The sequence below is a fragment of the Drosophila persimilis genome, unplaced genomic scaffold (genome assembly GCF_003286085.1).
Source record: "Drosophila persimilis strain 14011-0111.01,24,50 unplaced genomic scaffold, DperRS2 tig00000735-arrow-arrow-pilon, whole genome shotgun sequence".
Lineage (NCBI taxonomy): Eukaryota > Metazoa > Arthropoda > Insecta > Diptera > Drosophilidae > Drosophila > Drosophila persimilis.
This window is the reverse complement of record NW_020825346.1, coordinates 57,998-83,215: the sequence shown is the minus strand read 5'-3', so window position 1 is coordinate 83,215 and position 25,218 is coordinate 57,998. Positions and strand designations below refer to the sequence as shown.

Here is a 25,218-nt window from a genome sequence, read left to right as displayed (position 1 = left end):
AAGCAAAAGAAAATGGGATCCAAAACCAACAAGAATTTACTGCAACAGAATCCAGCTGCTTTCCAGCCCCCTCGAGCTGGGCCCCGTCCGCTTACCCTTCTTCCATTGGGGCAGGTAGACAGTTCCCCTTGCCCCCGCTAAAGCGCCTGCCCACTGTCCCTCCCCCCTGCCCAGAGATTATGTTGTTGCTCGTTTCAAGATCTATGTATGTATGAAGAGGAATTGGGAGGAGGCATGAGAAGTGAGATGAAGCGTATAATAGTATGAATAAACACAAAGACTGGAATAAAAACAATATGAAAATAATTAAAATACATTTACACACACACATTCATACATTCATGCATGGGCAGCACACATACACATACGAACACATCCATAGATGAGTGTGTGTGTGTGTGTGTGAGTGCAGGTCCGCAGGCATCTTGACATCCCATTCCATCCTCAACCTGCTTTGATCGAAGGCCAAGAAGTTCAGTCTCGTCTCCCATTCTCCATTCTCCAATCCCCATCCCCATTCGCGGCTTTGATTTCGATTCCATTTCGAAACTACATTTCCATTCAGTAAAGCGCAACAACTACCAGAAACCAGAGAATATTTAGCTCAAGCATGCGAAATACAACAATAAAAGTAAATGAAAAGTAAAAATAAAAATTATAATAATATGCCTAGAAAATATAATTAATAAAAGGCACACTCACTCGGACACACACAGACACAGATCAAAGTATTGGGCCCAGATATCCAGATGAAGTTCAGGCAATAGGCGGGAAGGAAACGGAACAGAACGGAAAGAGGAAAGAGGAAGAAGGCAGGACTTGGAAGAGAGATGGGGAGGAATAACGTTAGCAGGAAGATAAGAGAGCGGCACCACTCCATGTAAATTATACGTACAACAATAACGACAACAAAAGATGGGCATATGGAAAAACTACTTATGAATTAATGCTAAACAAATTTACATATATACATAAATATATGTATATGTACATATATATGTATGTATATATGAATAATCATAAGTAAATCAAATAATAACAGACAAACGCCGCAGCAATTATAAAATATATATATTATATATACATACATATATGTATATATATATGAACAAAAAATATATATATGTATATACATATATATGTTGTTAGGATTCTAAAATGAAGTGTTTTATAAATAGTTAAACCGAAAACAAAAAGAGATGAAACCAAAATAACAAAAAAAATAACAAAATGATTATTATATATTAAATACGGAGAAGAAAACCAAGAAACAGAGGTAGAAGATGAAATACACAGCTAAGAAACAAAACGAAACGAAAACAGAACACACACACAATATGAAACCACACAAAAACCACGAGTACTCGTACATTAACCAACAAAAAATGAACAAACAAAGCGAGCAAGCACAAAATTTACCGCATGACTTTCGATCAATTTTAGCCAAAAGCAAAGAGCAGAAACCACAAAAAACCAAAAGAATCAATTTTTACAATCATTGTAAATTTAGAACACACCAAATTGGATTTCGAATCAAAGCAGCTTACAAATGAACAAACTAAAATGAATATTAATATTATGTATGAGACGGCAGCCAGCTACAAATTAACACAATTACAGACACACACACACAAACACAACTACAAACACATACATTGACATTCACACAGACAGAGGCAGACACACGTTACTTTATGAACATAAAACAAATTAAATGGAAAAGTATATAAAAATAAATTATGCTAAAAGAAAAATACAAATATCGCAGCCTTTGTTTTCTCATTTCAAATGACCAAGCAGTGTAACGGTAAGTGTTAACCGGAAGCGGTTACTGTTAGCCGATTTGTACAGCTTGCAAGCAGTTTTGCAGAATATTTCCCCATCAGGTGTCGCTTTTGGTAATTACAAAAAACTGTAGTTAATATGTAGAAAATGTGTAGCTCGTTATCGGCATCGATATGAGAAACTGCCACCAACAGCGATTAGCTGTTGCGATTTATCGAAGTCCTGCCATCCAATAAAAGCAATTATTTAAAACATTTTTTAGACAAGATCCAACAAAAGCAAGTATTTCGAATAGGCCAATCATGTATAGAATTGATTCATCAATCGTACAAAATTGAGTGGGCATGGCTAAATGTTCTATATAGATAGTATTATTCAACGGAACAAAGAATATGAGGAATTGGTCGTTTTTTGAATCGAATTTGAATTCGCCGCAGTTCGCCTTTGCAGCAATGAGTCCCATTCCATGCACACATACCCTGGGGGAAATGGATGTTATAGAATTGTGAATATGTTTGTCATCCCAGGCAAAAACCATTTATTATCAACATATTTTAATATTATTCAATATTATTTAATATTATTTTCAATATTTCAACGATATTTTAAAGCTTATTGTCTTCTTGCAGAGACCAAGAATAGGTATCAGGATCGAGATCATATACTCATCACTCATCATATACATGAATATGTCTTAAAAATATCAATTTGAGAAAAGGTCTTTATTAGTTACGTTTTATCTTCATATCAATATTTATACTTTCATATAAAATTAACAAAACAGGGTATACAAAGACCTATACTACGGCTTACACGCAATATAGCGAATCTTTTTTTGTTGAACTTTTTCGTTGAAACCTTTTTTACAATAAATACAATAAAAGCAAGGACTAAAAACTGGCCAGTTAAGTAGAAAATTGATTCATTAATCGTATAAAATTATGTGGGCAAAACTAAGGGTTTTAGTTAGCCAGAATTATTCAACAGAATCTCTAAATTGAGTAATATAAACGACTATCCTTTTTCGTTTTTTTGTTTTGTCCTTATTTGCTAAAACCTATTTTTGTTTGACCTATTTTGCTAAAACCTTTTTTACGCAAAATGCAATAAAAGCAATTATTTAACTGAAGCCAGTGAAGTAGAAAATTGATTCATCAATCGTATAAAATTATGTGGGCTTGGCTAAATGTTCCATATAGCTGATATTCGAAGGAAGATCAAAATTGAGGGATTCGTCGTATTTGTTGCATCGGTAATGGGCCGGTTGACAACATTTAAATCCTTGTCGCTCACATTCAAAAAAGTTAGATTTGGCGCGCACCAATCGGTATATTTTGTATATTTCGGTGCTGTTCTGAGGGTCATACTGTAGAAATACTGGTTTTCGCCGCGCTCCCATGGTATTTTTGTCCATTTTCTTCAATCTATTAATTTAGTTTTCAATGTTATATAGAAATCCAATAAATGCAAGTATTTCGAATAGGCCAATCATGTATAGAATTGATTCATCAATCGTACAAAATTGAGTGGGCATGGCTAAATGTTCCATATAGATAGTATTATTCAACGGAACAAAGAATTGGTCGTTTTTTTGAATCGAATTTGATTTCGCCGCAGTTCGCCGCAGTTCGCTTTAGCAACAATGAGTCTCGTTCCATACACAATGTTGCACATTCCATACACACTGTTGCGGCAACATTTACTTGAAAACCGTTTTTTGGTCAAAGTAAAATACATTAAGGTAATTAAAAGAAGCAATCTTGTAGAAAATGCATTTATCTATGGGATAAAGCTAAGTGGGCATCTATAGCTTGAAATATAGGCAATACCCGATTCGCCGCCGTTTAGCTTTTGCAACAATGAGTCTCATTCCATACACAAACATGTTGCTAATTCCATGCACACATACCCTGGGGGATGTGGATGTTATAGGATTAAGAATATGTTTGTCTTCCAAGGCTCCGTAGGTATCAGGATCGACATAAATATACACAGGATACTAATAATGTACTTGAATATGTCTAAAGAATATCAATTTGAGAAAAGGTCTTAATAAATTTCGTTTGATCTTCATATAAAATTAGCGAAATAGGGTGTACAAAGGGCTATACACGCATCACGTCTCTAAATACCAGCAACATTGCGACTCTTTTTTGGTTGGACTTTTTCGTTTAACCCTGTTTTTACAATAAATACAATAAAAGCAAGGATTAAAAACTATCCAATCTTGTAGAAAATTGATTCATCACTCGTATAAAATTATGTGGGCTTGGCTATATGTTCTATATAGCTAGTAATATTCCACGGAATATCAAAATCGAGCAATATGTAAAATATAATTTTAATTTGTCAGTATATTTACGGTGTTTTTTAAAATGAGACGGTATATTTTGGTATATATTCTATCGATAAATCCGTCAACAGCTGTCAACGCGCGGGATGTTAATTTTTTGTTTACTAAACCTTTTTTGCAAAAACAACTATAAAGTTAATTGCACTGTAACTAAAAATATTTGGCGAAATGGCGAACCATCGCAAGGAAATGTGGAAGCTGCTCTACAGCCTGGTGAACCGAAACGGTGGGAACTTGTCTCAGGCGTACGCAGTTATCGAGGACATACTTTGCCAGGAGCCGAGCCTTATAAGCTGCTCGCTGGTCCGGGAGCTGAACAACAAATTCCAAGACACATTTCTATTGTGGCTGCTAAACAAGCTGGCCAAGTGTTTGGGCGAGAGTGAAGATGGCAGGTGAGAAATAAGGAAAAGAAGATTTACATTTGTGCTCTATTGCCTTACTATTTCGTCATAGTCAGTGCATCAATCTGCAGAGGAAAATCATCAGTTCCTGCTGCTCGAATCATCCCAAGCTGTATGAGCGGCTAGTGAAGGCCTATGTGGAGGCCCTGCAGGAGATCCATGCACAATTGAGTGTGCTCGACTTCGGAAAGGGGTTTACAAAGGATAATAAGTCAATTACCTTGAGGATATTCAAGTGCGACGTCGCTCCTCTTCTGGAGTTCGATCCCCAATGCGCATTCGAAGACATCCACCTGCAGGTGGACAAGGTAGATGCTTATGCCAAGAGTTTGATGATGGTTCTGCAGCATGCCCATCACATTGGAGACGCTACACACGGAGACATTTTCTCAGGGAGCCTGCAGCAGGTGCTGCTCATCCTGAAAGAGTGCGACATGGACACGAAGCTGACTAGCCTGGAGTACTGCCACGGTGTCTTGCTGTCTCAGTCGTCCCAGAACTGGCTCACCAATCCCGATGTGGCCCATTACGCGCACTTGACATTAGAGGCCACCACCATGATGTGGTCCATGGCTGCCAAGTGGCTGGAAATGGACTGCATGAGCGGGCAGCAGCTGAAAAGGCTTGATGTGTCCACTCGACAACTGATGCTTGTCCTGCAGCTCCGTGGCCGCGAGGCAATACACCAGAGTTACCTCCTCCTAAATGAGATTCTTGGCTTGCCCAAGAGCCTGGAAATCGATGAGGGATTGCTGCAAAGTCTGAGCGACTACGTGCAAGAGCTGCTGGATGGCTCGGTGACTTCCATGGAACAACTGATGCTGCTGAAGGAGCTCGTGATGAGCCATTGGCGGTCGCATCCATCGCAATTACTCCCACTTTTGGCTCTTCTAGCAGTAAAGCTGACGGACATGCGGTCAGCCATTGTTCAAGCCTTGACCACGGCCCTGGCACAACTCCTCCCGAAGAAGGAAACCACCGCAGGGGAGTGGCGGGAAATGGTTGCCATTATGCGAGCCTTCAAGCAGCTGGAGCAGCTAATCCTGTGGCAGAGCCAACAAAAGACGATGGAATCGGAAAATAAGCTGGATTCCTCGTGCCTGGCCCGGTTGCCCTTACAGTATGATCTTCCCAAGGAGACGGACACCAACTGGAATCAGCTCTCCATGCACCTGACGGAGCAGGAGTCAAAGTGCCGCGCCAGCTCTCCAGAGCTGCAGATATATTTGGAAATCTGCTCACTGCTGCTGCAGGTCTCCTTCATACGCCACTCACTGAAGCCGCAAACCCAGCAGCAACTGCTGGCCGTCCTCCAGAGGCATCTGTCAGAGCAGCTGTCGCATTTGTGTGCAGTCCGACTGGAGACGCCTTCGAGCGCCCACACCCAGATGCAGTCCTTCTATGCCCACCACTACATGGGTCTCATTGAGTCGCAGGGGGAGATCTTCTGTGCGTATCTGCCGCAGCTGTATCTGGCGGGTTTCCTCAAAACGGAGCAGCTCCTAAAAGCCCTGCCCTGCATTTCGGATCAGCCGGCACGCAGCCAAGTGATTCGCCTGCTGCTTTGCTCCCATCTGAGTGCCTTTAAGGTGGGAAATCGCGTTGAATTGCACTGTCCGCAGTGCCGGCCACTGCCGGATGAGCTGCCTGGCCTTTTCCTTGGCAAGGCCAAGCCGAATGCAACGAACCTCGACCTCACCAGGACCACAGTTGAACTGATAGTCAGGGATTTGTTATTCGCATCCGATTCCTCGTACATTGCCCATCATCTAGACCTGCTCAGCGTTAGCCCCCACCTTGTCCTGCGTCTGCTCAAGGAAGGACTCAAGGGAGTGGGCGAAAAGAGCTTCAGTCTCCTAGTCCCTGCAATGAGTTCAAAATCGCCAGATTTCATGCCGGACCTGGGTCGCTTCATCCTCGATTCTATCAAGCAAATGCTGGCCAAGCCTCTGGCGACGCAGTGCAAAATGGAGCAGCGTGCCGTGCTGCGCATAATCATCTCCTGTGCCCACCCTGAGATCGAGGAGATCTGGCTCTTCCACTGGTTCAAGATGACCTTCTTTTTCCTGGTGCACACGCACTCCCTGGTTGCCCAGGAGGCCGTGATGACGGCCAGTGAGATGTGTGCCCGCCATGGCCTGCAGACGGTCAATCTGTGGAACTGGTACAAGCGGGATGCCCTCGATCTGGCCGTACGACTGGCCTTGACTGCATATCTAACGGATGGAGTGCGCTTCACGCGATCACTCCGAGCGGTGAGTGGAAGAGGGCACACCAGTAGACCAAATCCATTCATTGCTCACCCTTGTAGCTCACCAAAATGCTGGGCTTCTCGTGCGTTCAGGAGTTCACCTGCAAGTACCATCGCCTGCTGACTGCCATGGTACTGCCGCACTGCATCGTGGAGCCGCGCTGCAAGGGCGTGCTTGTGCTAATAGCTAAACAGTTGCGGAAACCCATTGCGACGCTGTTCACCATCTCGTTCCTGCGGCTCTACACCCATGTCTACCTCACCGAGGAGCCGGAGCTGGCCAATAGCTGCATTCAGTTGGTGGTCAGCTGCACCCAGTCCAGTCTGCAGCAGCTCATGAATGCGGACGTTAAGGTGGGACCTGCCCCCTGTCCCACTGCCTGCGCTTTTCAATGCTGACCTTTCACTGCTTTGCTTCCTTTCCGCAGCAAACGGTGGCTGAGCTGCTGATTTACTTCAACCGCAACCCCACCTTCGTGATGAGGTCGTTCCAGAGCCTGCTGCAGCTGTCCGTGGGCTCCGAAGAGGCGCTGTCCAGCCAGACGGCCAATGCGGAGTTTGCCACCTTCATTGCCGAGCGCTTCCTGGGCGTGATCACCTACTTTGAGAGCTGCCTGAGCGAGCCGTCCTTTGAGAAGCCCCTGAAGGAGGAGACCCTCTACAGTCTGGGCCAGATAATGCGCTTCGTGGGCTCGAAACATGTCACCCAGTTCCGGTTCAAGATCATGGCTATGCTCAGCTTTGTGCACACTCTGCAGGAGCCGCGTCTGCAGCGGATCTGCCTGAAGATCTGGCACATCTTCCTGCACGTGGTGAATGTCCAGGAGCTGGGCCCCTCCCTGGGCCGCATTGTGGCCACCCTGCAGCCGCTGCTGATGGACTGCGAGAGCGTGGCGCAGGTGAACGATCTCTACGAGTTCGTGATACTGCGGAATGCCGCCATGCTGGGCAACTTCATAACGGACCTGTATTTCCTCGAGCGCATGGAGAACGTCTCCCCCAAAATCCGGGAATGTATCAAGCGACACCTCTCCCATCTGGACTTGGCCGGGGAGGAGGCGCAATCCCCGCCACAGCTGCTGGAGCAGCTGCGCTTCCTTCACAAGCAGATCATCGATGAGTGCCTCCAGGTGCGTGTCTATGGGCTGCAGCATCTGGGCGAGCTCTTCGGCCGACGGCGCACCCAGCTCAACCAGATGATCCTCAATGAGCTGCCCCTCGAGCCGCTGCTGGAGCAGATTGTCAATGTCCTGATGGCTGGCTGCCAGCACGACGATCGCCAGCTGCAGATGGCCTCGGCCAAATGCCTGGGCGAGCTGGGGGCCATCGACGCGAGCTACTTGCTCTCCAACTACAATTTCGACAGCCCCCAGCAGCTGCCCCTGACCGTCCTGTCCGATGATTTTGCGGTGCTGGCCTTAACCGCGCTGTGCCGCGGCTACCAGTTCCAGCAGAAGACGAAGCATGTGGACAGCTTCTCGCTGGCCATCCAGGAGACACTGGCCGTGTGCGGGATTTCGCCCAAGGAGCAGAAGAAGGTGCGCCTGTGGGAGTCGCTGCCTCCTCGCATGCGTCAGGTTATGGAGCCGCTGCTGCAGTCCTGCTACACGAGCTGCCAGCGGGCGAGCAACTGCCAGCAGCAGCCGATCTTCGGCAGCCACTACTCGAACAACTCGTACGAGGAGTGGGCCTTCGTGTGGGCCAGTCGCCTGATCGACTACATCCAGTGCTCGGAGACCCGCCACCTGCTGAGCTCGTACAAGCCGTGCATCAAGCGGGACGGCAACATGCTGAGCACCTTCTATCCCTATATTCTGCTGCACGCGCTCCTGGAGTGCACTGCGGAGCAGGGCCAGCATATGCAGGAGGAGTTCCTGGCGGTGCTGCAGGCCAACGAGGAGAGCTCCAGCTCGGCCAAGGCCCAGCAAGAGCTGGGCGCCATCAAGGAGAACGCCTTCAAGCTGTTCGAGTCGAAGAAATATGCAGCCGGCAACAAGCAGCCAGCGAACAGTGTCCTGGAGCGGAAGGAGGACTCCAGCCATGTGCCGCGACTCGCCGGCAAACTCTGTGCTGAGCTCCTCGACTTCCTGCAGCGCTGGCTAAGGGAATGGCAGCGTATGCACGGCCGCAGCACTGGGGGAAGACCTCCCCAGGAGGTGGACGCCAACTACGGTAAGATCCACGAGTTTCTCGGGAGGATACCCAAGCTGTTGGTCGCCCGCGCCAGCTACAATTGCGGGGAGTATGCCCGTGCCCTCAGCTACCTGGAGAGCTATCTGGAGGACGGCGAGGACAAGTCCAAGCGCATCCTCGAACAATTCACCTTTCTCGTCGAGGTCTATGGCAAGCTCCTCGACTCGGACTCCGTGGAGGGGGCCGTTCAGGCACGCAGCTACGACATGAGTGTGACCCAGGACATTCTGGTGAACCGTCTGGTGGAGCGGCAGCAGGACATGATCACGTGCTACGAGCAGCTGCTGTCCAGCACAGACCACCTCCAGCCGGAGCACATCCGGGCCATGATCGACGCCTACCTGATGGACACGCCCAAGACGGCCCAGCTGATTGCCGACGGCCTCTGGCAGCGCCTGGCGGACCAGTACACGGAGCAGTGCTTCAGCGAGTGCAAGGCGGAGCTGCTGTGGCGGCTGGGCAGCTACGACGAGCTGGACGAGTTCCAGGCCAACTGGCCGGCCCAGTGCGCCCAGGGCTGTCTGGCCCTGCGCCAGCCACTGACCACGCAATCGCAGTTCGACTCGCTGCTGGATGGGATGCGTTCCTCTGTGCTGGAGCAGCTGCGCAGCTGCTCCGCCGTCCAGCAGCACTCGTATGCCAATGCCTACGATGCGGTGCTGAAGCTCCATCTGGTCCACGAGCTGCAGTGCAGCCAGCAATTGGTCGAGCAGCTGCAGCAGGAGGCCGCCGAGGATCGGCAGGAACTGCTGATGCGGGAGTATTTCGAGGACTGGCAGGCGCGTCTCCAGGTGATACAGCCGCAGGTGCGTGTGCAGGAGCCCATCTACAGCTTCCGCCGGAATTTACTGGCCGAGCTGCAGCAACGCCTCGCGGATCGCAGTCACCTGCAGCCCCATCTGCAGATGGAGCTGGCCAGGCTCTGGCTGAACAGTGCGCAGATCAACAGGAATGCTGGCCAGCTGCAGCGGGCACAGCTGTACATCCTCAAGGCGGCCGACTACAAGCCAAGTGGCCTCTTCCTGGAGCGGGCCCGGTTGCTGTGGCAGAAGGGCGACCAGGTCATGGCCATGAACTATCTGGAGGAGCAGCTCTCCTTCATTCGGGTCTCGTGCCAGGGCAACGCCAAGCAGCTGTCAACGGAGCAGCGTCACCTCTACTTCGAGGGCAAGTACCTGCAGGCCGTCTACAATGCCGAGTCCATGCATCTGTGTGCGGATGCTGTTCTACGGTACTTCCAGGAGGCCATTGCCGTGCATCGCCACTCGGAGGGCTGCCACGTGCAGCTGGCCCAGTTCCTGGAGAAGATGCGTGAGGCCACACAGGGGAGCAGCAAGTCGGTCACAACAAATCAGTCATCTAACCACGAGAACGATGATCTGCTGCTCCAAATCATGCTCAATTATGCGAAATCGCTGCGGTACGGCAGCGAGCATGTCTACCAGTCGATGCCCCGCCTCATCAGCCTGTGGCTGGACACGGCTGAATCCTCCACCAATCCAGACCATGTAAAGAAGATGAATGATCTGCTGAGCAACTGCTGCACCGCCCTGCCCACGGCCATGTTCTACACGGTCTACTCCCAGATGCTGAGCCGCCTATGCCACCCGTCGCCGGAGGTTTTCGGTGTGCTGCGTAACGTGATCATACGCCTGGTGGAGAACTATCCGCAGCAGTCCCTGTGGATGCTGCTGCCCCACTTCAAGTCGGCCACCGCCAACAGAATCAAGCGCTGCAAGCTGGTGCTCACCGATGGCCGTCTCCAGAATGCCGCCTTCCAGAAGCTCCTCAACGACTTCAACTCCCTGACGGAGCGTCTGATTGAGCTGACCAACAAGGAGGTTTCTCTGGACCGAACCTACAAGCTGAGCGACCTGGACAAGCGCCTCACCAAACTGTGCAGCCATGCGGACTTCTCAAAGATCCTCCTGCCCTTCGAGAAGTACATGCAGCCCACGATGCCCCTCAATTTGGAGTCCAGCCCAGCGGCACTGTCCCCCTTAGCAGCGAGCAGCACCAAGGCCAACTGGTTTCCCTATCAGCAGATCTACATCAGCGGCTTCCAAGAGCAGGTGCTGATCCTGCGCTCGGCGGCCAAGCCCAAAAAGCTCACCATTCGCTGCAGCGATGGCCAGGACTACGATGTACTGGTGAAGCCCAAGGACGACCTGCGACGCGATGCCCGTCTGATGGAGTTCAATGGCCTGGTGAAGCGATACCTGCACCAGAATGCGCCGGCCAGGCAGAGGCGCCTCCACATACGCACCTACGCCGTGCTGCCATTCAATGAGGAGTGCGGCCTGGTCGAGTGGCTGCCCAATCTATCGTCCTACCGCAGCATCTGCATGGGCTTGTACGCGCAAAGGGGTCGGGTTATGTCCAGCCGCCAGCTACAACAACTAGCCGTGCCCTTGACTGATCCCATAGAAAAGAAGCGCGAGATCTTCACCAAGCAACTGCTACCCGCCCATCCGCCCGTGTTCCAGGATTGGCTGCGTCAACGGTTCGCCACGCCCCACAGCTGGTACGAGGCCCGACACACGTATATCCGCACCGTGGCCGTGATGTCGATGGTGGGGTACATCCTGGGATTGGGGGATCGTCACGGCGAAAACATACTCTTTGATGAGCGCAATGGGGACGCTGTCCACGTCGATTTCAACTGCCTGTTCAACCAGGGCGAGCTGCTGACGTACCCGGAAATGGTTCCGTTCCGTCTTACCCAGAACATGATCGCAGCCATGGGGCCGCTGGGCGTCGAGGGCAGCTACCGCAAGTGCTGCGAGATCACGCTGCGGCTGCTCAAGCAGGAGACCAAGACTCTGATGTCCATGCTGAGGCCCTTTGTCTACGATGTCGGAGCGCAGATCCGCAATGCCGCCGCCACGGCCAAGATCACCAGCGATGTCCAGCGCATTGCCGATCGTTTGCAGGGACACGTAAGCACTTTAATTCTGTATATTTCAATTGAAGATTCACTCACCTACTCTTCTGTCTCCAACAGGTTAAGCGGCAGCAGGCCAACAGTATTCCCCTCTCTACCGAAGGACAGGTCAATTTTCTGATCAACGAGGCCACCAAAGTGGACAATCTGGCTGTCATGTACATTGGCTGGGGAGCGTTCCTCTGACAGTGTTTACTTTTTATACGCGTATACTCGTATTCTTTCAACGAAAGCATTCATGTTGAACCAACAGATCAGGGATTTTTTACGAGTTAATGGTTTATAAAATGAAGTCTTGAGAAGTTGTTATTTGAGCAATCTGTTCTTGTGGCTCCGAAGTTCTTTATCCACTGAGTGGTGATAAAAATAGTCTGTATGGTTAGTAGTTTCTAGAAAATAAATAACTGTTCCATATTTTGAATCGTCTGTGAATGATGAAACTAAGAATATCGAATGTTTCGAATGATAATACCAAACAAACTATTCCTATGCCTATTTGCATATATCTAGCGATCTTATCTCTATTATCTAACCCGCTCCGTTTTTGTAAACCCGTCTCTCTGTTGTAACAACAGACAGCAGGACATGTGGTTCCATTGAATTCCGAATAGCTTCCGCAACAATTTGAAGAAAAGACTGCACAAGTGGGACTCGTATCTTAGAGTCGAGACACTCGACTGTAGTGTTTTAATCTTATTCGTAAATCTCTCACTTTATAAACTTACACACTAAATTCTCCGATTGCATGAATCTGTCGATCTGTTTCCGGCCACGATTAATGTTTCTTTCGGATATTTACAGTGCTAAAAGTTTTGGTGCGCCGTGTACCCCCCCCCGCCGAGTGTGGGGCTACAATATGAATGCTTAAGGGGCAGGGTGGGAAGGCGGTTGAGGGAGATGGAGATAGCTTTGCGGGGGGAACTGCCCCAGCCACGATCCGAGGGTACATGGCCTGCATGGCGCTGCCAGATTCTCATATCACAAAGTGTTCTTCCTGGATAACAGACCCCGGAGCCTTAGGGGAGCGCCAATGAGGAGGCTCTGCCTCGACGCCGGGCCACCCTTCCTGCCCTGGACTTCGATGCTGATCCAGACACCGAGGCTGAGGCTGAAGCTGAGCCTGAGTCTGATGCAGATGCTGCTGATGATGATGAGGCCGACAGAGGCGGCCGATAGGTTGGCAGATCAACGAACACAGGCCGATACTCGGGCACCTCTGGGCGCATGGACCGGGACTCCGAAAGGAGCACATTGGTGTAATAGTTGACCTCGTTCTCCTGCACCTTCCGCTGTTCCTCCTCTTGCTCTTGCTCCTCGTCGCGCCTCTGGGCGGAGCGGGCGCGCATCAGTCGGAAGAGATTGCGTTGCTGGACCGCTGAGCGGCGCGCCGCCTTCTGGGCGCGGGTCTTGCCACTGCCATTGCGCGGGGGGGAGCTTGTGCTGTTATTTAGAAAGGCAGACTCTTCGTAGCGGGGAATGTAGCGCGGCTTGCGCTGGTCGCTGACTGGACGGGACAGCTCCCGGTCGTGCGGCGTCACGTTGAAGCCGAAGAAGCGCGGTGCCTGCACAGAGATCAAGGGCAGGAGCGTCTCTCGGGCATATCGTTCGGCCCGCTGCAACAGCTCGCCTAGGCGGAAGGGCAATAACTGCACCGTTTGCGGCTCATCCTGGCCCGTGTGGGCGGTCTGGCCGGTGCCTAGCTGCGCCATCATTTTGGGGGGAGCCACAGACGCAGCTGGAGATGGAGATAGAGATGGAGATGGAGGGGGAGGTGAAGGGGTTGTCTGAGACATCTCTGGGGCGACGTCGAGCTGACGCAGGTCGAGTTCCTTGCCCTGCTTGACGCGCGGCGTGGTGGCCTTGAGCACCGGCTCCATGATCTCCTCCGTGGTTGTGCCGTCGTCCTGAAGATTGCGTCCACGGTTGTAGGCCACCAGCCGCCTGTCCTTGAGCACCGGCTCGAAGATCTCACTCGGCTGGCCCCCCTGACCCTCGGGCACTGCCGCGTCCGAGAGACTGCGACTGGACTCGGCCGTCTCGGCTGTCTCGTTGTCCAGCGAGTTGCCCACCAAAATGGGCTGCCAGGGCAGCTCGTCACCTTGGTCGAGCGGATAGGTCTGGTTCTGGGCCAGCTTGAAGCTGGTGCCGAGGTTGAAGATGTCCTTGCGCTGCTTTACACTCTCCACGCCGTCGACGGCAGCGGCGCTCAGGCCCGACTCCTGGACACTGGAGTCCGGCACATCCGTGGAGGCGGGCGCGGGCGCCAGAGTGGCCTGTGGCGGGGCCTGTTGCGGTGGCTGAGTGGTGTAGGCGCCATAGTCCTCCTGGTTGTCCAACTCACAGTTGCCGGCCTGCAGGCGCATGCGTACGGGGCTGCCGCTGCTCAGCTTGGTGGACGGACGGCACAGGGAGTGGCTGCGGCCGAAGCTGTCGGTGAGCACCACCTTGTCGATGTCCCAGTGGGGCAGGCCCTTGCTCAGCCAGCCGCTGTACGACTTATAGTGGAGGCTCAGCGTGGTGGGGAAGCCCAGGGCAGGATGGGGCACGATAATCTTGGACACGATGTCGCCGGCAAAGAACTCCGCATCGTCCTTTCTGCAGGACAAGCACGAGAGAGAGAGAGAGTATGAACAATGATGCAAAAGGAAAGCAAGGTGATTTGGTACGGTATGGCATGGACTTACTCGGATATTTCGAAGGTCTCATTGAGGCCACCATCGCCCTCGAGAATGGCCTCAAGGCGACCGATGGTACGCAGTGGCAGGTCGTTGAAGGAGTTGAAGATTTGCAGCTGGAACTGGTGGGCGCAGAAGGGCTCCTCCTCTCGGGTCAAAAGGTATAGCTGGCCGCGGCCCGTGGACCGGTCGGCATAGTAGCCCATGTTGCCGCACCGGGGCACGCCCTCGGCAAGATCCTCATCGTCCTGGGCGCAGGGAAAGCACTTGCCCTTGAGGAAGTCGTCGTAGTTGGCGCACGGGAAGGCGGGAAACATGCAACGCGGCGCCACCGAGTCGATGAAGAACTTGTAGGCGCGCCGATGGTTGCACAGCGATCGGCCCTCTTCGTCCTCGGCTGCCTGGGCCGCTGTGGGAGGGAACCAAGGATGGAAAATTGTCAATCCTCGAACAGGGATGAGAAATAAGATTCCTTACACCAAATGAAGTCAGTGACAGCGCCGACAAAGAGATTGGAGCAGCCCGTCTGCACGCGGCCGCCATTTGGGTAATAATCCACGTGGCCCATGGGCTGCCAGGAGCCGAGTCCTCCCAGAATGAGGTTCTCGCCATTCGAGTGAATCACGTCGACAAACTCCGCGTCATTGCTGTCCAGCCGCACCTTCGGGTGCTGGGCCTCGAACAACGGACCCGCCGGATCCAGGCCCGTGATCCGCGAGAGGCCGGGCAGTTCGGCGCCGGCGAAACCAGACACGTGGGCGCCCAGGCTGAAGCCGATGAGGTGGGTGCGCATCAGATTGAGGCCCTTGTGCCGCTGCAGATTCTGGATCAGCATGGCCAGCTGCTTGCCCACGAGCCGCGTGTTGGCCGCCGCCCGCACGTAGTTCGGGAAGGTGGCGCCGTTTTCCCAGTCCACGCAGATCACGATGCAGTCCTCCTGCGAAATTTGGAATTAGCAAATGGAAATGGTCGCCCACCTCTGCCCACTTACCACTGCCATGAGAGCCGTCTTCATCTCGTAGATCCAAACGTGGGGACAGGCCGAGCCGAAGCCGTGAACGATGACACGGACAGATAGCTCGTCGAAGCCTTCCAGGTCGTCGATCGAGGGGGCTGGCTTTTTCTGCCCACCACCGCCACCGGGCTTCTCCGTGCTGAAGGTTGCATTTGTATTCGAACTTGAACTAGAACTGGAGCTGGAGGATCTACCGCTCTCGGGAGCAGTCGTACTGGACGGGTCGCTCTGGGTTTCCGACTCGCGCTTGGCCTTGCCGCGGAAGGCGTTGGTCATGTTGAGGAAGGAAAGCTCCATCAGCGGCCGGTCCGAGCGCTGGCGCGTTGAGTAGAAGTAGAACTTGGTGTTGATCTCCTCCGGCGGGGACGGAAGCATCTCCAGGTAGGCGAACGGGCCTGAATCCTCGAAGCACCCGAGCTCCCCGTAGCACACTCGCTTAACTCCCCGTTTCGAGCGGTGTCCATGTCGCTGGCTCTCACGTTGGCGTTCCTCGTGCTCCAACAGCGAGTCCCGCACCGCTCGCGACAGCTCCGTAAAGTTTCCATACGATGCATGCGTGGGCGTGCCAACATTTCTCACTTCCTGGGCGATCGCTGCAAGTGGAGAGCGTGGATTGAGTGGGTGAGTCAGTGGCCGGACAGAAATGGAACTGAGAGGCGTGCCTACATATCAATGGGGTTCTATGCATGGGGGTCACGTACAGCCCGCGACTCTAGCCAAAGACATTTGATTTAATTCGATTTCGTTTGTCCAAATCGGAGAAGCCATCATCGTATTGAAGGAATTTCAAAATTTCAAACCGGGAACTGCTTCACCTACTGCTTGGCTTTCTGTTCTGTCTACACTGCTTCACCGAATATCTTGCCTCCACTGTTAACTGCTTTAACATGAACCCTGCTTGGATGAACGAACTTCTTGTGCGCGCACATCACACTGCTTGATCAGTGGAAGAAGCGGCAAACCAAAATAAGCTACGAATTGTCGTAGAAATTTCTTTAATGACAACGCGTAAGTTATTTTAATTTTCCGCTTTACGTTTTCCTTGTGCACTTCGCCATAATTTGAGACGCACGCCATGCGGATGACATAACACCGCCATGGAACGTGTCCATGTGAACCTTAGTGTGTGTGTGTCTCTCTGTCTATTGTACTATGTATGATAAATCGCCGAAGCGTGATTGCGTTTTTAAAATACCAAACCAAAGGCACACTACTATACACACTATAGGCAATAACCAAACCCAAAACCTCAACCAAAACTGAGTGCCACACACGTTGTCTGCCCAATTGGGCTTCTAGTTTGGTGGAACGCATAAAGAAAAGAATAAGGAAATCATAAAGAACACATGGATTGCGATTAGATCACGCATCACCAGAATGGGGATGCGGCAGTCGGTATTCCCATTTATAAATTCTATTCCCTGGTCAGTGCAGCTGTCCTTAAGCCTGAAGGACTCCATGCCTGTTTTGACACTGGCAACCTTTGCCTGAAACTGAGGATAGCATACTCGTATTCAACCTTTTGGCAGGCCAGTACCCGTACTCGTAGCTTCGGCAGACACCTCTCCAATAATCCATACTCTTCAATCCATGGCTCACGCCAAGGGTAAACGTAAACTTTGGTTAAATTGAGGGGTTTATTGGTTTTACCTTCACGACACACAGTCAAGCGCGCTCTTATACGCGCTCGTACCCGTACACAAGATTGTCTGAGCATTGTGCAATCCCTGAACTGAAGTTACTGGCTGCCTGACTGTCTGTCTGTCATTCATTACTCACGAAGCTCATCCCCCGCCCGGCCCCCTTGTAGGCGACACCCACACAAAGCGACAGACAGACAGTTACAGAGTGACAAACCAATTCCAGTTGAAAGCGTATTCGCATCAAGCGCTAAGTAAATTAGTTAATGTGTGCCGCTGTTGCTGACAATTAGTTAATGGAGCCCACGGGGCGTATACTCACCATTTTCCGCGTGGCACAGCGATGCCGTCAGCACTAGCAGCAGCAGATAGCACACATTTAGCATGTTGCCTCTGGTTGTCGCGATAGTTGTCGTTGCAGTTCTTGTTGTTGTAGCTCTTCTACAACGCTCTCATTGATCGAAATTCCAATCGACACGTACACGGTGACACGATCTTGATCTTGTCTTTCAATGGAATTGCTTTGATCTAGTGAGCATTGCTCGGCTTTCTGGTTGAGGATGAGGATGATGTTGTTGTAGTTGCAGCTACCATACACTCGTACAGGTTCCTGTTGCCTGTATTGTGTTGTATTGTGTTGTCTCAATGGTGTTATGCGTCTCGTCTCGTCTCGTCTCGTTCGCTTTGGTAATAGCGAAATATACAATAAACAAATTCACTTTCACTTATTTGTGAACCTGCCGGACAACAAACACAGCCACCACGATCGAAGACCCAGTGAAGCTGACTTCAGCTGACGATGTCGCTGGCAATGGCGATAGTATGTAGTCTTGGAGGGGACGGTGGTGGTGGTGGTGGTGGTGTTGGTGGAGTCGTGACTATAACTATGACTATAGGTTCGAGTGTCTGACTCACTGACTGACTAAGCCAATGCAGACAGTGTCGCCTCCAGCTCCAGCTTCCAAGTCCCAGCTTCCAGCTCCCAGATCCCAGCTCCAGTTGGAGTTTCAATTCCAGTTCAAGTCACCTCTGATCGGTGCTGATCCGCGGCCTGCTCTCTAGGCGTCGCTGGTCAGTGGTTGGTCCGCAATGGTTATTTGCTATTGGGTATTGGTTATTGGTTATTGCTGCTGCTAGTCTGCTGCTCGTGTTGCGCTTGATTGAATTATGTGGCAGACGTAGCGGCGGTGGCTTTCTCCCACAGATGACGGCAATGACAGGGGAGAGCAGCTCCCACTCCAGCCCCAGTTAGCGACAAGCCTCACCGGACTGGTTGATGGCCTGATTGATTGCTTCGTGTTGTTTAGGTCCGTCTGCAATCAGAAGAAGAAGAAGCGGAGTCATATTTCATTCAATTGTTGGTCGGTCGGTGGTGGAGAACTGCCAAATGGCCAAATGGCGAATTGTATAATAGGCAGCCGGCTTCCAGGCTTCCCGGCTGCCCGGCTTTAAACAGGATATTGCGCTTGCATTTCTGTTTGTGGACGAAGCCGCAGACCGGGCCATTGACCTTACACTTGACTGCGAGGCATTCTCGAAGAGCAAATCCCGCCTAACCACTTTTCGGCTGCCTTGCCTCACATGTGGGTCAAGCAGACAAAGCTGTCTGTTGACTTTTGGCCAATTCAGCCAGCCCCACCGGCCCTCGTCTGTCTTCGAATTGCACGCTTCAATCGGGGGTACATAGACGGAACGGGGTGCCATGGGATGGGACAAAGAAAAGTGAAAACCCGCCCCAGAAGCCACCAGCCACAAGCCACAACCACAAGCAAATGAAATCGAAACCGAAACCAAAACCAAAACCCAACCCAAAAGCCGTGGCCGTAAACGCACCCAAGCTGTGCTCCCCCATCGATTAACAAATTTTGTTGTCAATCGGTCTTCATTTCGCTTTCGTTGGGTGCGTCGTGAGCCACCAATTAGCACTGTGGCTGAGCCTCGTCAAGAAATACTATTAGGCAAGATATACGTTTGTACATTTGCATCTGGGAATTGGACGCCCACGACAGATGTGGTCATCGTTTGCTCAGTTTATGGTCTATCGAAGCGGAAATGCATACAAGAATGGGATGGTATGGGCCGAAATCATATACGAAGAGAAACTGAAACTATGGAAAAATTCTAGAATATCTATAAGGTAGAATAGAATGTCGGAATATATGATTCCTCAGCGAATCAGAAGAAGGTTCGCTGTTGCAAATGGTTATTTCTATCATTCCAATCAAACTTCCTAAACTCTTTCACAAAACATCCCATAACAAAGCAAACTGAAGCCCATCTTCTCAGCCACATTGGCATCTGCATTATTATGCTTTCTGTTCATGGGAATCTTGAATGCTGATGATGGGACTGATGAAAAGAAAAATTTAAATGACGCTAAAGAAGGAATCGGTCTTTGTCTACCCTACACTTCAGAGCGTCACAGAGTTGACAGCTGACGGAATGACTGAAGACTGCTGGGAAAGCAGCAGAGACAAACGTCAAGCTCAACGTCCACATCAAAATGGAAAGTAACGCACAAAGTAATGCTTCTATACCGACTTTCGCAGAGGCTACCTCAGATTCAGACTGAGACTCGATCTGAGTGGTGCTGTGGTGCTCTCTGGTGTTGGTAGTGTCGGCTGGCGACTGCGGCTTCTACTTTCAAATAGATTAACCCAATTTGATGGGTCTGCGGCCCCACTTTCAGTTGCTCATTTTCGCATTTGGCAGCTCATTTTGCTCATTAAAATCGAAGCGAAGAACGCGACTGAGAGGCTACTAGTCGATTGTATGTATCTCTGAGATACCCTGAGACTCGAGACTGAGATATGCAAGTCCCATTTGAATGGTGAAAAGTGAGACGTACCGAGAACTGGCTGGGAAAGTGGCTCTGCAAATCGAATGGGAAAACCGAACCATGCCAAAGAAAAGTGCAGCGCACACGTTCAGTGCAGTTTTTTCTGTCTATCCCTCTGTCCATCCGACTGTCTGGCAAAACAGCCGTCTGTCTCTCTGTCTTGGACTGCCTCCAGTCAATCTGAGCTGGGACGTGAACGTGAGCCAACCGAATGGACTGACAATGGTCACTTAACATTGCCAAATGCCAACCACAATGGCAATGCCTGGTCTTCTCCTTCGTCTCTGGGTTTTTCATCTTTGTGCAATCGAAATTGGCGCGATGCGATTTGATTGATTTGTCAAGCTAAATTTATGTACAAAAATCTACACATCTAATAAAAATAATAGTAAAACTTTACTATTATTACACTATGCTCTCGAAACAACATGAACATGGAGAACGCATGGGGAATTGAGCAATTTCATGTTGAAATCTGAACTGGCACGATTGACACCATTTTTGCTGTTATTTCACAAGGGAAACACTAAACAGGATTACAATCGGTGGATAAATCTGGCCATGGAGCCACTACTGCCCCGAATGTCATTTAATAATTATGTTTTATTTAGTTGAAGAGTTCTGGAGCGTGTCACTGAATCGAACATATTCTTAGGTACTTTTAAAACTTGCCCCAAATAAGTTCTGTCTATTCTGTTTGCATTTGATGCACTTTGCTAAGGGTTGTTTATTCCTTCCACTAAATCGATTGGGATCATAAGAAGCAGCAGACAGATGAATACCTGAATGAGTCATACTATGTTAGAAGATCAAAAGTCCAGAGGCACTTCCCCATGATTTTGCCTAAATGCCATCCGTAGCCAGTAACCTAAAAACTAAACTGAGACTCCATTGGAGTGTCGCGGCCAGGGTGTATGAGGGTCGTTAGGTGGACTTGGGACTACATCTGGGGCAAAATGCCACCTGCCATACAAAAGACTTAGGCAACGAACTTGCTCCACCACGTGCCCCTTCCCCTGCCCCTGCCCCTGCCCCTACTGATGGTTGATCGGTGATCAGTGATCGCTGACTGCTGACTGTTGCTGAATGCTGATTGCTGTCTTGGCCAGCAGTCAGAAAAGGCAAAATAAATCCCAAAAAAACGAAAAGGAAAACCCCAATAAACGAAAATATAAATTTCCTTTAGCCAATTTTCGTATGGCAGCAGCAGCAGCAGTAGCATGGAAAATAGTTGTTTCCTGTTTGTTACGACGCGGACATGGGCCCAATAGCAGCGAAAAATAAGAGTAGCAAAAAGGGAGGAAGCCGACAAAAAACCGAACCAAAAGAGTACCGATTTTGCCGAAAGAAATATCAAATGAGAAATGAAACAAAAACAGAAACAGAAAAAAAAGGCATAAAAACCAGCAGCGCATAAAATTTCCGCCCTGGTCTTTGGGGGGATTGGTTTCGTGCTCGTGTGGCTGGTGGCTCGTTGGTTGGCTTTGGTGCATGCAATTAGCGGTAGCTATTTTTTTTTTTTGTATGCATACTAGTATTCGATTCCCCAAGAACTTCCCCAGCCCCCAATTGCCAATGCATGGCACGAAAGGAGAACAACGAAATGAGAAATATGCCATAAATCAAATTCGTTGTGGAAATCGTTGCTTGACGATGCAGTGCAGCAATAGCCACCAGCCCACAGCCAACTGAAAACAGCCGCAACATAGCCACAGTTACATGTACTGAACACTGAACACTGTACACTGTACACTGTATACATGAGCACATGCAATGGGCCAAGTACCACAAGTGGCCAAGTGTGTGACACAGTTTTCGGGAACACCATTTCCCAGAGAGACAGCATCAAGTTACCAGTTATGGTTCACGGCTCATAGAAAGAGCGGGAACGAAGCCATAGCCACAGACACAGACACAGCCACAGGCCGAACCGTACCGAACCGAACAGAGAGCTGACCTAATCAGGCACTACACTATACTATATCATTTGCTGTCTTACGAAACCTTCTGGCCCACTTACCCAATGACAATGAGAAGCTGATTAAATAAACCAGAAGCAGAAGCCAAAGCATAAGATATAAGATAGAATACACACAATATAAGGCATTGTATGTATATAGCAACAAACCGATTGGATCGAGTCCCATAAACGGCACTTTTGTCAGCATCCCACGATCACCGATTATGCAGATGGTTGCATCTATGTTCCTCTGAATACAATCAAGCTCTTGGATACTCCGGCGCTCGCTCAGGAAAGTGGAGAGATTCTCCGTTCTCTTCTGTTACTCTTTCATCTGTATAGAGTACTCAAGGTTCTCATACCACCAACACCATCAGCAGATAATTCCTCGCTTTAATTACAGACACCGTCTCGCTTTGCTGGCCTTTCGGCGCTGAGAATGTCAAGAGCAAAAGAAATTTAATTTGTTTGAACTCATTTTATGGTCGCCTTTCTTCGGAGAGAGAATCTCTCGTTCAACTTTAACAAGCAATTACATCAAATGTCGCTCAAATTAACGTCAACGTCATGTTGTAAGTGAGACAAAGTTAATTGGAAGCGCACATTGAACTGTTGTCTACGAAAATTGTGTGTTTGGATATTTAATTGAAGGAAATTTTCCAGTATTTAGCAGACATAATGCCCATTTACATTTGCATTTGATAATGCCAGTGGTAAACGATAAACGACCTTGTTCCGCAGGCCAAATCGATTCGGTGGCCATAATCCACAATCAACAATCAACAGCCAACAATCAACAGAAGCATTCAACAATCAGCGCGCTGACAGCAGTCATTGTTCGCTATGATGTCTATGGTTTCATTATGTTTGTTCAACATCAAATGCAATACAAAATTGAAATGAAAAAAATTGACAATTGCCGCAGGGCAAAATAAACTTGTATCTTGAATTAAAATATATATTTTATGGTCGTTGGTGTCGTCGTCGCGTCGCGTTCCCTGGCATTGATGGAATTTGTATATGCACTTAAATTGTATGCGCTGGCGCGATCAACAACCACACAATTCAGTCAGAAAATTTGTTTTGTACGTTTAGTAGTTGTGCCTGCTGTTTGTTGGACCTAAACTTTAAACTATGTATAGGATGATGGTATTGTTGTTGTGGCTGTTTGCTGCTGCTGCTGCTGCTGGCGACGACAATTCGTGTCAATGTCAGCGTGATTTTAGTTTTAGTTTTTCTGATAATTTTTTTTTTTCTTGGTTTTGTGGCGGCAGAAGGGGGCAAGTGGCAGGTGGCAGGCCCACAGGTAGGCGGGCAAACAGGTGTTGATCTCGTCTGCAAACAAGTTTAATCGCATCATGCATAACATATGCCGTCGCGTCGCATCGCGCACCAAAAAACGCAAGCAGTCAAAGCATCACACGCATCAGATGCACTGCCAGCAAGCAGTCAAGCCAACAGATGCAGTGTCTGCAAGCAGTGCAACTGTGAGAACACATGAATCGATATTGAGACTCAAAAGAAACCTTGAGATATCTACTCTTATGGGTTTTGATCAATGTGCAACCTTCAAATTGGAAATCTGAATATTTTTAAACAGGAAGCTTTCTTGCGTTCGGCGTCAGTGTTTTAATAGTGTGGTTCAAGATATCCAAGATTACTTCGAAAAAGAAAGGCTGACAATGGAATGGAAACATGAAAGTGAATTTCTTTTGCGAAAATGAACGGGAGGAACGGCAGGCCACAGGCCATTGGACAGACTGAACCGATCCATGGCACATAGTCGTACAATCGTTACAGATTCAGAGCTGTTTTATTCTCAGCAGAAGCATGCCTCCACTGGCCTTAAAATTCGATTACCCTCTGCAAGAGTATAAGTATTGAAATGCCTGCAAGCAGCAACAGCAAATAATTCACTCGGACAGGCACTCTCATGTTTGAAACGTTTTCAAAACTGACTCTGATTGAAATATGTATGCATTTTTGAAATAGTTTTGCAAAACGACGAGTGACACAGAAACAGAAACCGAAACAGAAACAGTGAGAAAAGATACTATGGTATAAACAGAAAAAACAATGCGAATAGGAGGGAAATGGCGAAAATGAAAAACAGCAACAAATCAGCTGCTTCTTCGCTATCCACCTCATCCTCATCCCCATCTCTTCTCTTCATCCACCTCTTCTTCAGTTTTTCAGTTTTTTTTTTTTTTTTTTTTTTTTTTTGCTTATTTCGGACCCGGCTCACGGTTTCACTTGAAGCGCGTGAAAGTTGCGCTCTTTACCACCGCCGAAACGACAAATGAGCAACATGGAAAAAAATTCAAACAAAAAGCACACCAAAGAGGAGCCATCAGAAGGTGGCCCGAAAGGCCAGGCCCATCCAACGGCTCACGACTAACGGCCCAGGGCCCGGCCAAAAAACAAACCAACAACAAACATGCACACAAAATAATATCAAACAAAAATAAAATCCACAGAAGAGCACATCGTATACGCACTTTTTGTTGTAAGTATTTCTCATTTCACGCCTGCCACAAAATGTTGCGCAAAGAGCAAACCGAGAGATTTTGTTGCTGTATTTATGACTTTTTCCTCTCTTTTTTATTTTTATTTTATTTTTTTTTTTTTTGGCAGCACTGCAGTTATTTTTGGTGCATTCACGTAACGGGACTTTAAATGCGATACCAGAGGAAAGGAAAAGCGCGAACCGAACTTTGAGGCATCGCTGCTGAAGATAGACTGAAAAGCTGGGCTCCAAATCCCATCCCCACCAATAAACAAGACGCGGTCGAAGCCAGCCGAAGAGCACCGAAGCCGAAGCCGAAGCAAGAGCCGAACGCATGAAAACGATCGCACGTAGAGGCACGACTACAGGGCAAATCGATCTGCTCTGAGAATAATTCAGTTTTATGTTTACAAGGTGAGGCTATCCTAGAGAGCGGCCTCTTTTGGAGTGGAATAATAACCGATTCATCGTGCTCTCCGTGGCTCTCTTTGGGGCTGGTGTTTTTGCGGATCTGCTTTCCAACAGAAGACGCTCCATGGATGGCGCTACCTATTATTTAATATACCTTGACCTTGGAGCCAAGCTGTGTTTCTGTACTCCCTATACTCCGGAGAAGAATGAACTGTCATAAGAGCGTTCTCTGGAAATGCACC

General features: G+C 49.2%; 2 protein-coding genes across 2 annotated transcripts; one reads left to right on the top strand and one right to left on the bottom strand.

Annotated features, from left to right (window-relative positions):
* The first annotated feature begins 4,291 nt into the window (after positions 1-4,291).
* LOC6599297 (serine/threonine-protein kinase ATR) lies at positions 4,292-12,284 on the top strand. The gene is made up of 5 exons (XM_026992505.1): positions 4,292-4,533; positions 4,595-6,797; positions 6,854-7,147; positions 7,222-11,925; positions 11,991-12,284. Exons 1-5 carry the CDS (start codon positions 4,307-4,309, stop codon positions 12,114-12,116), a joined length of 7,554 nt encoding a protein of 2,517 aa, XP_026848306.1. The 5' UTR covers positions 4,292-4,306; the 3' UTR covers positions 12,117-12,284.
* Positions 12,285-12,575: 291 nt separating this feature from the next.
* LOC6599296 lies at positions 12,576-24,819 on the bottom strand. Its single transcript, XM_026992496.1, has 6 exons — positions 24,558-24,819; positions 17,583-18,573; positions 15,597-16,213; positions 15,083-15,542; positions 14,615-15,014; positions 12,576-14,525 (listed from the first exon to the last, which is right to left on the bottom strand). Exons 2-6 carry the CDS (start codon positions 17,644-17,646, stop codon positions 12,947-12,949), a joined length of 3,120 nt encoding a protein of 1,039 aa, XP_026848297.1. The 5' UTR covers positions 17,647-18,573; positions 24,558-24,819; the 3' UTR covers positions 12,576-12,946.
* Positions 24,820-25,218: the final 399 nt, after the last annotated feature.